At 37.9% G+C, this 15,573-nt stretch overlaps 1 protein-coding gene across 1 annotated transcript; it reads right to left on the minus strand.

The window, feature by feature from the left end:
- Nucleotides 1-8,230: 8,230 nt before the first annotated feature.
- On the minus strand, nucleotides 8,231-14,886 carry LOC127136822 (uncharacterized). Its single transcript, XM_051063342.1, has 3 exons — nucleotides 14,593-14,886; nucleotides 11,302-11,516; nucleotides 8,231-8,447 (listed from the first exon to the last, which is right to left on the minus strand). The coding sequence occupies exons 1-3, from the start codon at nucleotides 14,884-14,886 to the stop codon at nucleotides 8,231-8,233; spliced, it is 726 nt and encodes a 241-aa protein (XP_050919299.1).
- Between the last annotated feature and the right edge of the window lie 687 nt (nucleotides 14,887-15,573).

Genomic DNA, 15,573 nt, shown 5'->3' on the forward strand with positions numbered 1-15,573 from the left:
AAACTTACCTCTCCTAACCAAAATTCACACTTGGACAATTTAGCAAATAACTTCTTTTCTCGTAGAACTCCCAAAACCACTCTCAAATGTTCGGCATGCTCTTCTCCAGATTTCGAATACACCAAAATATCATCAATAAACACCACAACAAACTTGTCTAGGTACGGATGGAAAATCCTATTCATATACTCCATAAATACTCCAGGCGCATTAGTCACACCAAAAGGCATTACAGAATACTCATAATGTCCATACCTTGTTCTGAAAGCAGTCTTCTGAATATCCTCGGTTTTCACACGGATCTGATGATACCCAGATCTCAAATCTATTTTGCTGAACACACTTGCACCAACCAACTGATCCATCAAATCATCAATCCTCGGCAAAGGATACCGATTCTTGATCGTCACTTTATTCAGTTGCCTGTAGTCCACACACAACCTCATAGTACCTTCTTTCTTCTTAACCAATAGCACTGGTGCACCCCACGGTGACACACTCGGACGAATAAATTTCTTATCCAACAGATCTTCCAACTGACTCTTCAATTCAGTTAACTCAACAACAGACATACGGTACGGAGCCATCGATATCGGCCTAGTACCAGGTACCAAATCAATCGAGAACTCCACTTCGCGCTCTGGCGGTAATTCATTCACCTCTTCCGGAAACACATCAGGTAAATCACACACCACGGCTAGATCGCCAATCACCAGTTTATCTTTAGCCTCCAAAGTCGCTAACAGCATAAACAACTCTGCCCCATCAGCTACTTCCTCATTCACTTGCCTTGCTGATAGAAACAAACTCTTTCCCTCCTCAATCTCAGGAAAGACCACCGTCTTATCAAAACAGTTGATAGAAACTCGGTTAAACACCAACCAGTTCATACCCAGAATAACATCAATCTGCACTAGTGGAAGACACACTAGGTCCATCCCAAAGTCTCTACCAAAAATACTCAAAGGACAATTTAAACAAACCGAAGTAGTAGTCACTGAACCCTTCGCAGGAGTATCAATTACCATACTACCAAACATCTCAGATATCTCTAACTTAAGTTTCACAGCACAATCCAAAGATATAAAGGAATGAGTCGCACCTGTGTCAATAATAGCTACAAGAGGAAAGCCATTAATATAACACGTACCTCGGATAAGTCTGTCCTCACTGGAGGTTTGAGTTCCGGTCAATGCGAACACCTTCCCCGTCTGAGATTTCTTTGGCTTCTGACACTGACTTCCAATATGCCCTTCTTCGCCACAATTAAAACAAATCATTTCCTTGTGCTTGCAATCAGCTATTGCATGACCAGTCTTACCACAACGAAAACATCTCTTTACTTCAGCAGTGCATACATTACTCTTATGACCGGTCTGACCACATTTGAAGCAAACTATACCAGCAGGAGCACCTCCCCTACTAGTCCTCTGAGCCGGAGCAACTCCTTGTTTCCCTTTTCCCACTGGGGCATCATACGGCTTGCCACGATTTTGATGTTGCTTGCCCCTGCGGTCACTGACAATCTTGTAATGAGCATTATTGTCTTCTTCAAATATCCTGCAGCTATCAACCAATTCAGTAAAAATGCGTATCTTCTGATACCCAACAGCCTTCTTAATTTCAGAGCGCAGTCCATTTTCAAACTTGATGCACTTTGAAAATTCAGCACCAGCACCAGTGTAATGAGGATAAAATTTGGACAGCTCCACAAATTTCGCAGCATAATCAGTGACAGACATGTTTCCTTGCTTCAGCTCAAGGAACTCAATTTCTTTCTTACCACGGACATCTTCCGGATAATACTTTCTCATGAATTCCCTACGGAATACATCCCAAGTAATGACTTCACCTGCCACGGTCAACCTCTCGTGAGTCTCTAGCCACCAGTCATCAGCTTCGACTGCTAGCATGTGAGTACCATACCGAACCTTCTGAGCTGGAGTGCAATCCATAACACGGAAGATTCTCTCAATCTCTTTCAACCATCCCAAGGCTGCATCTGGATCATGCTTCCCTTTAAACACCGGCGGATTCTCTCTCTGAAAAGTCGCCAAGCTACGTGATCCAGCATCACCACCAGCATTTGGCAAGTTCTGCACAGCTTGTGCCATCGCTTGCATTGCGGCAGCCATTGCAGCGTCATTCCTTCCAGCCATTTCAACTTAACAATACAACACAACTTAAAAGTTAGATTAGTAACAATACACAATTGTTAGACAGTAACGACACGACAACTGGCCGGACAGACCGACCTGCTCTGATACCACTAATGTAACACCCTTCTAAAATACCCCAAGTATATAATTAAAATAACACATATCAATCAGAGTAAATATGCAATCAAGGGTGTCACACAACATTTCACACCATAATAACTGTCATGCTCTTTCATTAACTCAAAACATAAAACATTTGCACAATACGCAGCGGATAGAGATCAAATCGATCATTCAAAACATGCAACATACTACATGTAAACTGGTTCAACAATCATCAACAACAATATTAAAAATGTTCCCTCCCGATGTTACATCTATCAGAGCATGACCCACTTAGGAGACTACACTAGACTCCAAGCATAAGCTTCCACTCAACTCATTTGTTCGTTACCTGAAAAATAGTTGTAAGGGTGAGTTCCTCAATCGATACAATAAGCATTATAAATCATCATGTAATGCTAAGTAAATTCACACATTTCATCACCCTAATCGTAACATACATCCAGTAACGGCACATCAACTCAAACATCATACTTAATATCAACACAATTCCACTCCTCAATTAAATTAAATATCCATACAACAAGCCAACAAAATGCAACTCTAATGAGACTCGACTCGTCATGCATGTGGTACCATTCAGAGTAAAACTCCCAACTTAAAATCATTGCCATTTTATTGGGCATCAAGGCATAAGCCTTCAACTTTCAACTTAAAATTTGCCAATCCAGGCCAACGTGGTGTGAGCAAAGCTCCGACTTAATGCATATGAATGTACATGGCATACACGACTTTAAACTGTCGACAACATAATAATAATAGCAATACAACAATGTTTTCAACAACATCAACTTATAATCAACTTTGGCTCACCAAGCCTACAACTCAGTATTTTCAACAACTTTCCGTACACGGAACAACTCAGCAACATACTTGTACCAACACTTCATAACATAAATCCAACAAAATTACTCATCACAATTAACTATAATAGGCCAATCACCAATTAGGTTCACAACATTAAAAATATCAATTTTTCAATTTTCCAACAGTGTTAACCGGTTAACGCCCTGGGTTAACCGGTTAACGCAGGACAAAACACACTTTCTGGCAAAACGCAACAGTGTTAACCGGTTAACGCCCTGGGTTAACCGGTTAACGCAGGCAAAACAGCACATTTCCACAAAATATAACAGTGTTAACCGGTTAACGCCCTGGGTTAACCGGTTAACGCAGACAAAACAGCAGTTCCTGCGCTAACACAAGGCAGAATGCAGAGTTCTCCGCATTTTCCGCCGTTGGAGGACTTCCGGACCTCCGATTCAATTTCCGTAAAAAGCTATACGTTCGGGGGAACGCGACTCACACAATTACGGACTCAATTACAGCTTTGATACAACTTATTCATCACAATATTTCAGCATTCAACATCCCAATTAGGGTCACTTCAACGGTTTATCACTACCCATGACATGTTAATCTATAATACCCAGTAAACGACGATAAACCCCCCCTTACCTGAGATAATCTGGCAATCTCTAAGCTTCAAGCTTTTCCGTTCTTCAACCTTTGCTCTCTAGCTCTTCCTCTTTGCCCTTTCTCCACTTTCCACTTTTCAGCCGCTTCTCTGTTTCACGTGAAAACTCTTTACCAAAAATGAAAACCCTTTTCTCTTATTCCAACTTATATATTTTCCACTAATTATTATTCCAAATAATAATAATAGTAATAATAATCCAATAATTCAATTTATTTAATTAAATTAATAAATATATTATTAACTTAATTTAAATAATTCTCTTATTTTATTCGGGGTGTTACACATGGCAACTGAGAAAACTGAATGATACTCACACATGAAATAAGGAGTTTATTGTAAGGATGTTTAACATTAAGTGGCTTAGGAAAAAGTTGTATTCAACTGTTAGAGTTAATCCAACTGTGAAACTTACTACAATATGTGAAAAAGTGCATGAGAAATATAATATTGGTATGAGTAGGATGAAGGCTTAGAGGGAGAGGAAGGCAACACTTAATTATGTTGAAGGGTAATTCAAGGAACAATATCTTAAATTGTATGACTACACACACGAGTTGCTGCGATCAATTCCAAACAACACAATTAAGTTGAAGGTCCAACCAACTGAACCACAAACCGAGGAAAATGAGCAACAACATGAGAACTATGTCACCAGACCATTATTGCCCAGTTTTCAGTGACTATATACATGCCTTGATGTTTGTAAAATAATTTTTCAAGTTTGTATTGGAGTTGATGATTGTTTTCTCAAGGGTCATTATGGAGGACAGAGCCTTGCAGCAATATGTAGAGACCCTAATGATTAAATGATGCCCATTGCATTGGCTGTGGTTGAAGCATATACTAAGGACTCATGGGCTTGGTTCCTTGATCTTCTAGTTCAAGATTTAGGTGGTCCAGAAGTTTGCAAACAATTCACTTTCATATCAGATCAGCAAAAGGCACAATTCACTTTCCTTGACTCATTAACATTTTACTAACTTGAACTATATATTTGACTTTATTTTTATGTGTAGGGATTGTTACCTGCATTGGAAGAGTTGTTGCATGGAGTTAACCAAAGATTCTGCGTAAGACACTTGTACAACAACTTCAGAAAAAGGTTTCCTGGCAAGCAGTTGAAGGAAATGATGTGGATGGCAGTCAAGGCGATATATCCTCAAACATGGTAAATGGAAATGAAGGAAATGAGGAAGGTTAATCGAGAGGCCTACAAATACTTGTTGAAGATTCCTCCTAGATTTTGGAGTAAGTCTAGGTTCAATTATAACAATCAATGTGTTGTGTTGGTGTTTGTGCAACAATCTCTAGCCTTCCTATCGAGGTTTACTTGTAGGATCGACTACAAAGTTCTAGACTGAATGTGTGTTAAGTATTTGGTGGTTTAGTTGGTAAATTGTTTGGAACACCAGGAAAATAATTGAAGTGCTTGCAAAATATAAATGCAGTAAAATTAAGGAAGGATAAAAGATAAGATACATATGTAAATGAACGAAGTAAATGAAAATAACTTGATAAGTTAAATGACTTGAAAATAAAGGTGGAAGCAAAAGTACATTTTTGCAGGAAGTTAACTTTTTTCTCTCAAACGCTTGATACTTCAAGTGTATTTCTATTGCAATGTTATAAATGCCTCCCCTTGAAATGAAAATTACATTTACTTAAATAGTAGTAAGAAATAACTACTAGGAGGTTATATCCCATTCATGATGTGCCACGTGCCGGAGCCTGTCACCTACGTTGCTGGTAACTCCCCCCTCTCCGCTTCCCACAATCAATCTCCCCTATGGTAAGTTGACCTTCAACTTCGATATACTCGCCTCCTTCGTCGACCCAACTCTCTTGGTTTTCCCTTCATCGATCTTACGTCCGACCTCCCATTGGTCGACATGGCTTCATGCTGTTTAGGACGAAATTTTCCAGCTAACAGTTGGTAAACAATATGTTATAAAAATTTAATAGTGTTATAATTGTACCAAGACAAAAGCCTATTGTAACAATGCTAGAGGATATAAGAGGGTACCTTATGGATAGACGAGCAACAAATAAAACCAAGATTGAGGCTTATATGATTCTATACTTCCAAGAATTAAAGAGGTTTTGAAAAGATAAACTGAAATCTCAAGGTTTTATGGCTAGGTAATTCAAGAATTATTGCACTTATTGAAATCTCAGAATTCTATTTTATGCATGCTAACTAACTCATTGCATTTTATTTGTTAACAAGGCTTTGCTGGTGAGATGATATATGAAGTAAGACACATAAATGTGACATGAGATAAATTCACAACTGATCTCAAGCAGATGCAGTGCTCTTGTAGGAGTTGAATGCTCACTGGCATTCCATGTTACTATGCAATTCCGTGCATCCAAAGTAGAGCTGAAGACCCTGCAGATTACATTCCTCCCATGTTTAGGAAGGAAAATTACTAGGCTTGCCATAAACTTATCATATATCCAAAAAATGGTGAAAATTTATGGGAAGAGACCCTATACCCGAACATATTGCCACCACCATCAAGAAGAGCACCAAGGAGGCCTAAGAGAAGAAGAAACAAAGATGCTGATGAAAAGAAAAAATATACAACAACTGTTAGTAGGAAATAACTACCAAATAAATGCTCAGTGTGTGGTAAATCCGGACACAACAAATCCTCATGCCCAACTACACCAAGACAACCTGCGCAATCCCAAACACAACCAACCCAATCAACACAAGTCCAAACACAACCAACCCAATTAACACAAGTCCAAACACAACCAACTCAATCAACACAAGTCTAAACACAACCAACTCAATGAAGGTAGAGAAAAACAAGAAAGGGAGGGGGGTGGTTGAATTATTTTTATTGACAATAAAAACTTTTGGAAACGCCACACACACAAAGATCAAAACAAACAACACAAAAGTTTATTCAAGGACTTAATCCAATAATCTAGAAAGATTACAACAAGCGTCTAAGAGTACAACGATCTCTTAGCCCTCTCAAGTCTATAGACTTCACAAGTCACTTGAGGAAAGTTACAACAACTATTTTGAGATTACAAGAAAGTGTTTAGTGCGTCTAGATAAGCAATATGAACACAATAAGAATAATGATACAAAATCACACTTAGAGTAACAACTTGTGTGATAAGGAAAAACAAGAATTTAGTGTATGACTGGATTTTGATGTTCAGAATTCTTGTAAGATAGCTTCGTTTTTTTTGGTGTGATGATAGTTGGGCCTTTTTATAGTGCTTGGAGATGATACCATTGAATGGAGCATTGATGCCGATATCTTGCCAATAATGGGACTTAATGACATTAATTTTATTGTCCTTTCCATAGCAGTTTATGAGAGTATTCAATATTATCCATATAGAGATTCATACCATATTTGGAATACTGTGTTGTTAAGTTCTTAATCTGATCTGCTGGGCGTGATTCAGAGTGCGCAGAATTCAGATTCTTTTCTTAGATTTTGTATTCTTTAGATAGTTGTCTATTGTGTCTTCTTTAGAAGTTCTTGACTGATCTCTGATTAGACATTCTTCTGATGTAAGGATCATCCGAGTTTTCATATGTGGGATCCTTCAGATGCAGAGTTTTAGAGTCTTCAGATGATAAAATTAGTGGACATCATTGTCTTCAGTGTCAGAGCGAACACCTTTAACTCTAAGTCAATTGTTATGGAATTTTATGACGTCAAGTGTTGTTTCATCAGATTCATTTTTAGTTAGAGTCCTGCACACTTAGAGAATTTTATTAGGGTACCAAAATGTTTCACTCTTTGTTATCATCAAAACTTAGAGATAAATTGCAGAACTAAAATCTTATTCTAACAATCTCCCACTTTTTGATGATGATAAAACTTCAGACTGTTGATGAAATAATGATACTTCACAATAATAAATTTAGAGTTAAATATATTATGACTCCCCCTAAGATAAGTAATCTCCCTCTAAATATGATACTTAGAGAGTATAGAGTTTCTTACCAGAGCCTCTTATGTTTCTTAGCTTGTTTCTCAGATGTTTAATTTGATACTTTCCTGCAAGAAAACTTAGACTGCGCAATATTTTTAGAATTTTAGGATGTAAGTAGTGCATTATGGGAATGAGATATTAATTTCATCAGAAGGTTGTTTAATTATTTCCCCCCTTTTTGTCTGACTTAAAAAGACATAACAGAGAAAACATCTAAGGAAAAAAATTTCGTTAGATAATCTGAGAGAAGTACGGAGGAAGGAAAACCTTAGAAGCCAAAACAATTAAAGGAGAAACACAAAACATAAAGCCTAAGGTGCCTAAGGGTTTTGAGGAGGAGGCATACTCTGAAGCAGCTGAGTCAGGAGGGTATGAATACTGGAGTTGAAAGAGTCTTGTTGATCGAGTATGGCTCTCACAAGCTATTGTTCCTTCTGGAGTTCTTCCACAGTCTTGAGCACCAGCAGATCAAGGTAAGAGTTTGAGGGCTCCCCTTGGGTCAGATCAACTTCTTTTGCCTTAGCAGCTTCTTCTGTAGCATACATGCTGCTTCTTCAGCATCAACCTTGGCTTTAGCTTCAACTTCAACAGCTTTTTCTTCAACTTCCTTTCTCGCTTTCTCTTCAGCTTCCAATCTTGCCTTTTCTTCAGCTTTATGGCATGCTTTCTCTTCAACTTCTCTAACCAAATGAGCCTTTATCCTCTCCTCAGCTTGCCTGATGTAGTCATTTCTGACTTACTCAGAGGGGCCTTTCAGCTTGAAGACCTCAAATGTCATCCATCTGAGAAATCCATTCTAGTGATTCCTCACTTCAGAGGGATTATCACTTAGGCTGGAAAGACAATGTTCTGAGCTTCACAGTTGAAGATTCTGAAAGTAAAGAAACAAACTCTTCCAGGGTGGGGATGGTTGGCTCAGGTTCAGATGATGGATTAATGGGTTCTGATGAAGTGTGGGTGGTTTCAGTGGAAGGTTCAAAGGGTTGTTCGATTGGGGTTTCAGGTGGAGGTTCGATTGGAGATTCAGATGGAGGTTCTGTTTAAGGTTCGTATGGTGAAGGCACTGAGGTTTCTGGGACAGATGAAGGTTGGTTAGATAATGTTATGGTTTGGAGTTGGGCCAATGTTGGAGATGGAGGGTCAGTGGTTTCTGGTTGTTCAGAGTCAGAAGACATGTCATAGTATGATGGTGAAGAAAGAGTTGAAGAGGCAGGTGAAATGGGTTCATTCATAAGTAAAGCTTTAAATATAGGAAGTGTTGTGGTAGTGAGGTTGAATTTTTATAGAGGGGGTGAGGAGGGGTTAGAGTTGTGAGGTTCAGAGGGAGTTGGAATAAGCATGGTGGGTTCAAAGGGGGTATAGGTAGAAAATGGTTAAGGTAGAGATGAAGATATTTGCTTTAAATTAGAATTTGAAGGAGTTTCAGAGGGATATGACTTACTTGAAACAGAAGAGTCCAGAGGCATATGAGATTTGGTTTCTGAAGGTTCTCCCAACTTCAGAGTCTTCTTCTTCAACTTCCTCTCAGAGGGATCTCTCATCCTCTTCATGAAGTTGGGTGGATGTTCTAGTAGCCAATCCACTGAGAACTCTGAGATATCCACTCATTGAGATACCAGATCCTGAGGTAATGAACAATGACCTCTGGAGGATCTATCTTGGAGAAAAGATAGAGACCATTAGGAATCTTTATTTGGTCCTTCAGAGCTTCCCAGGATGTGTCCAGAGTTGGCTTGGCTAAGACTTTTTCAATGACCCCCATGCTCTTTAGATTTTTGGCATTCAGAGGCTTGCCAACACCGACAGTCATATCTTTCATCAGGTTGTAGGATATCAGATGGTCCACCAGTCCACTTTTGATCAGAACGTCAAAGATGAGTCTCCCCAGAGGGATCTAGTTTCTGGGCTTCATGTGGTTCCTTGTATCCCTGACTGAGTCCCTCAGATACTTGGAGAGTAACCCTAGAAGATTCAACTTCAGTCCCTTATGAAGGAAATATAAGATGCACTTCTGATCTGTGTTGATGTAGTCAGAAGAGTTTGAAGTTGGACGATGATGGATGGTACCCAGTATGATCTTCATCCATACCCTCAGATTATGGTGAAGTTCCTTGTTCTTGGAGGATTTTCCGTCTGAGCTCTGTTTGAAAATAGTGGGAACAATCTCCTGGGACATGTACCTTGCCATATAGTTTATGTTATAAATCCTTCTGCCCCCAATTTTCTCCATATCCAGAAGTTTGGCAATTGACTTCTCTGTGATGACCATCTTGACTCCTAGAACATAGGAAACTATGCAATGGTCATTACAGTCTGCGAATCTCCAGAACTCTTTGACGAGGAAGGTATAGATAGGACCATAAAGTCTTTGAAAATAATTTCCGCAACCTTATTTCTTCAGATCTTCAGTGAGATCAACTCGTTTCGCTTCATGTTTTCAAAGTCCACAAGTGATTCACATAGAACCTCCAGCTTTTCAAAAGGTGTGGCAAGGTTTATGTGAGGGGGACGATCAAGGACATGGGGTTCCTTATAAGCAGTTGTTGAGGTTGTAGCAGTTTCAGTAGTGGTTTATTGTGGAGCTTCAACAAGTTGTTCATTTGCTTCCATTTGTTAAGAGTAGTTGTAGACCCGTTGTTATTGAGAATCCATTTGGAGAAGATGAACATGTTGTTGAATGTCGATGAAGATTGAAGAACGTTGATGAACTTGAAGAGTGTTGATGAACTTGCAGAGAGTTTGAGCACAAAAGGGTTTGTGTAGGTTTGTGAGTGAAAAGTGTGAAAGTGAGAATTGTGAAAAAATATATATATACACAACATGTAGCATGCAAAACGACAATGTTAGAGGAGAATAGGAAACATCAAAATTAATTATTTCAGAAATCTGAGTTGAGACGCTTGGGGGGAATTAATTGAAGCTAATGATGGTTGTCTAATCTCGAAAATATGCACACTACTCGAGGAGATCTCAACAGTTTGGCTCTTGAGTTCTGAGCTAGACAACTGTCTAGAAGATCCAAGGCCACACGTTTGAGAAACCACGTGTTGATGTTTCTGACATCAAGAATACCAAATGGTTTCTGATTCAGAGGGATTCTAATTCAGATAGCGTCTAACTGGTAAAAGTATAAGAACCAGAACCATATGACCAACATGATTAAATCAAAGCCTATATTATCAGATCAGAGGAGAAGCACGAGTTCAGAATCATTCTGGGCAATCTTCCATGTTTAAATGTTTCAGAATGAAGGAAAATCCATCTTTAGCTAAGGGTTTTGTGAAGGTATCATCCCATTAATGGTCTGTATCTATGAATTTTAAACTTATTACCCCTTTCTGAATATAGTCTATGATAAAATGATGTTTAATTTCAATGTGATTCGCTCTGGAATATAAAATAAGGTTCTTACTTAAACACATGACAACAATATTGTCACAAAAGATAGAGATGTTACTCTCATATATCTGAAAGTCCTCAAGCTGGTTTTTCATCCAGAGCATCAGAGTGTTACATAGTGAAGTTGAGATGTATTCTGCTTCTGCAGTTGAGAGTGCAATGGTTGATTGCCTTTTTCTAGCCCATGGGATGAAGTTTCCTCCTAGAAACTGACAGTTCCCATATGTGCTTTTGCATTCCAATCTGTCTCCATCGTAATCTGCATCATAATACCCAGAAAGCCTATACTTTGATGTTTTCTTATACATCAGGCCTAAGTTAGGTGTTCCTTTAAGATACCTTAGTATTCTCTTAACAGCAGTTAAGTGAGATTCCCTTGGATCTGACTGGAATTTGGAACAAAGACAAATGCTGAATAATATATCTGGACGTGTAACAGCTAGATAGAGAAGAGAACCTATCATATCACGATAGAGTTTCTGACAAACCTTTTGACTTACCTCTTTGTTTTCCAGAATGCAAGTGGGGTGCATATGAGTCTTAACTGGTTTACTTTCTTACATTTAAAACTTCTTCAAAATGTCTTTTATGTATTTGCTTTGATATACATAGGTAGCATCTGATGTTTGATTGATTTGAATTCCCAGAAAGAACTTTAGTTCTTGCATCCGACTCATTTCGAATTCAGTTTGCATTAGTTTAGAAAATTCTTGACAGACATAGGGGTTAACAGAACCAAAAATTATATCATCAACATATATCTGACATATCATAAGGTCGTTTCTGATATTTTTACAGAAGAGTGTAGGGTCGACTTTGCCTCTGATAAAATCATTTTCTAGAAGAAAAGAACTCAGTCTTTCATACCAAGATCCGTGAGCTTGTTTTAGACCATAAAGAGATTTTTTCAGTTTAAAAATGTGTTATGGAGCTTTTGAGTTTTCAAAACCAGGAGGCTGATGAACATACACTTCTTCGGAAATATATCCATTTAGAAACACACTTTTGACATCCATCTGATATAGTTTGATGGAGTGATTTACATCAAAAGATACAAGTAGACGGATAGATTCTAACCTGGAGACTGGAGCAAAGGTTTCATTGTAGTCGATACCTTCTTGTTGACTATATCCTTATTCCACCAGTCGTGCTTTGTTTCTGACCACTTCACCCTTTTTTCATTGAGTTTATTTATGTACACCCATTTGGTTCCAATCACGTGGGTTCCCTTGGGTTTTGGTACAAGATCCCAGGCATCATTATTTGCAAATTGATCAAGTTCTTCTTTCATTGCCAGAATCCATTCTTTATCTTGAAGTGCTTCTTCACAGGATGTTGGCTCTATCAGAGATACTAGTCCCAGAAGTGTTTCTTCAAAACCTTTGAATGTTGATCTTGTTCTGACAGGTTCGTTTTTGTTCCCCAGAATCAATTCTTCAGATTTTTTTTGTCTATTTCTTGGTCTTTTCTGATTTAATGTGAATTCAGGTGCTTCTGACGTTCCCTTTTCTGCTTCTTCAAATTCTTTAGCCTTTTCCTCAGAACATGCAAGTGTTATCTCCAATTCTACAAAACTCTCAACTAACTTTGACTTTTCAGAGTCAAGCTTATCATCAAATCAGACATGTATTGATTCTTCCACAATTAATGTTTATGTATTATATACTCTATAGCCTTTAGAGCATTCTGAGTATCCCAACATAATACATTTTTGTGCTTTAGATTCAAACTTGTTCAGATTATCTTTAGTATTTAGGATAAAACAAGAACATCCAAAGGGATGAAAGTAGAAAATGTTGGCTTTTCTTCCATTACACAGTTCATAAGGAGTCTTCTCCAGAATAGGTCTAATAGAGATTCTATTCTGAATATAACCCGCTGTATTCACCGCTTCAGCCCAAAAGTGCTTAGCTACATTTGTTTTATTGGTCATGGTTCTGGCTATTTCTTGGAGAGTCCTATTCTTCCTTTCTACAACTCCATTTTTGTGTGGAATTCTAGGACATGAGAAATCATGGGATATTCCATTAGAATCAAAGAGGTCTTCAAAAAGTTTGTTTTCAAATTCCCCACCATGATCACTTCCGACTCTGATGATTTTAGAGTCAAATTAATTTTGCACTTTTGAGCAGAAACTAGTAAACACAGAGTGTGACTCATTCTTGTGTATTAGGAATTTTACCCATGTCCAACTACTATAATCATCAACAATGACAAGTCCATACTTCTTACCATTGACTGACGCTGTCTTAACAAGTCCAAACAAGTCAATGTGAAGAAGTTCAAGAGGTTTAGAGGTAGAAACAACATTTTTATTTTTGAAATTTGTTTTATAAAATTTTCCCTTCTAACACGCCTCACAAAGAGCATCTGAAAAGAACTTCAGCTTAGGCAGGCCTCTGACTAACTCAAGTTTATTTAAATGAGAAATCCTCCTCATGCTAATGTGACCCAAGCGTCTATGCCAACATATTGTTCTTCATTTACAAACATTAAACATTTTACATTTTGATCTTTTAGATCTGAAAGCTTAATTTTGTAAATGTTGTTCTTCCTCTTTCCAGTGAAAATAATTGTGTCATTTTTCTAATTAATAGCTTTACACGTTTTTTGATTGAAGATTATATCATAACTGTTATCACTTAATTGACTTATGGATAACAAGTTATGCATTAATCCTTCTACGTAAAGAACATCAAAAATAGAGGGAAGAGATCCATTACCAATCATTCCAGGTCCTCTGATTCTTCCTTTCTGATTTCCTCAAAGCCTATGAAGCCAACGTCTTTAAGTTCCAGGCTTTTGAACATATGCTTTCTTCCCGTCATGTGTCGCGAGCATCCAGAGTCTAGGTACCATGATTGATGTCTTAACTCTGCTGCACAAGATATCTGCAACATATACTATTTTATCTTTTGGTACCAAGAATCTTTTGGGTCTTTTATGATTAGTTCTCCCAGAGTTTCTGGAAACTTTGGGTTTTCTGGCATTATTAAATCTTTGTGTTTGTGCATGTGTGTAATGATAAGAAAAAGGAGATTTAGGCTTGTCCTCTGCAGAAGGTATTTGCTCATCTTCATCAGAGTCATATCCAATTACCCTTTTCTTATTGTAAGTAACACCATAAATCATAGAAGCCATTTTTCTTCTTTCAAGCCCATTTTTCAGAAATTTCTGAAATGCCTTTTCATATTTATATATGATGGTGTCAGAAGTTGGTGGAGCTTTGGAAAAAGTTTCTTCAAGTTTTAAACATTTTTTGGTTGAAAATTCATTTTCTTTTTCAAGGACAAAAATGTTTCCTTTAATTTCAGAAACTTCTTTCTCAAGCTTATCACACGCTTCAATAGTTTCTTCATGGACCCTTTTTAGGATCTTGAATTTTTGTTGAAGCTTCTAATAAGAGCTTAGAGATTCTGATAAACAGGCTTCCAGATCAGAGCGAGAGAGCTCAGAAAATACCTCTTCAGAGTCAGATTCTCTTTCGGATGAACTTCCAGATATGGTATCTATGAATGCAACATTTACCTGTTCCTCTTTAGAGTCTGTTTCTGAGGCGTTAGATTTAGAGTCATCCCAGGTTTCCAGGAGCCCCTTCTTAGTTTTGAAGGAGTTTTTATTGGATCCTTCTTTTCTGGAACTATCTTTCTTGAGCTTTGGACATTCATTTCTGTAGTGTCCTGGTTCTTTATATTCATAGCAGGTTACCTCTTTGTTTGGTCTACTTTTGGAAGTTGACTCTAAACGATCTCCCATCTGTCTGGGTCTTCTGAAGTTACTATTTCTTTTCCTCTAGAGTTGTTTGACTCTTCTGGATAAAAGAGATAACACTTCTTCATCATCAGAATCATCCTTTTCAGAATCATCGTCGTCTTCTTCTTCAGCTTGAAAGGCTTTGTTCCTTTATGGATTTCGTCTTTCTGATCTAGACTTCGGAGCCACTAATATGCTTTTATTTTGAGGTTCGTCTTCCTCTATCTCTATCTCATGACTCATGAGGGAGCTGATGAGTTCTTCCAGGCTTATTTTGTTCAGATCCTTGGATAACTTTAAGGCAGTAACCATAGGTCTCCATTTCTTTGGTAGACTTTTGATAATCTTTTTGACATGATCTGCAATTGTCTATCCTTTGTCCAGAACCTTGAGTCCTACAACTAAAGTTTGGAATATAGAAAACATTACCTCTATAGATTCATCATCCTCCATTCTGAAGGCTTCATATTTTTGGATTAAGGCCAGAGCCTTAGTCTCTTTGACTTGATTATTGCCTTCGGCAGTCATCTTTAGGGAATCAAATATTTCTTTAGCTGTTTCCCTGTTGTTGATCTTTTCATATTCATTGTAGGATATTGCATTCAACATAATCGTTTTGGCTTTGTGGTGATTCTTGAAGTCACACTTCTGATCATCACTCATTTTGTTTCTTGCAATTATGATACCAAA

This window comes from Lathyrus oleraceus, chromosome 4 (genome assembly GCF_024323335.1).
Source record: "Lathyrus oleraceus cultivar Zhongwan6 chromosome 4, CAAS_Psat_ZW6_1.0, whole genome shotgun sequence".
Taxonomy (NCBI): Eukaryota; Viridiplantae; Streptophyta; class Magnoliopsida; order Fabales; family Fabaceae; genus Lathyrus; species Lathyrus oleraceus.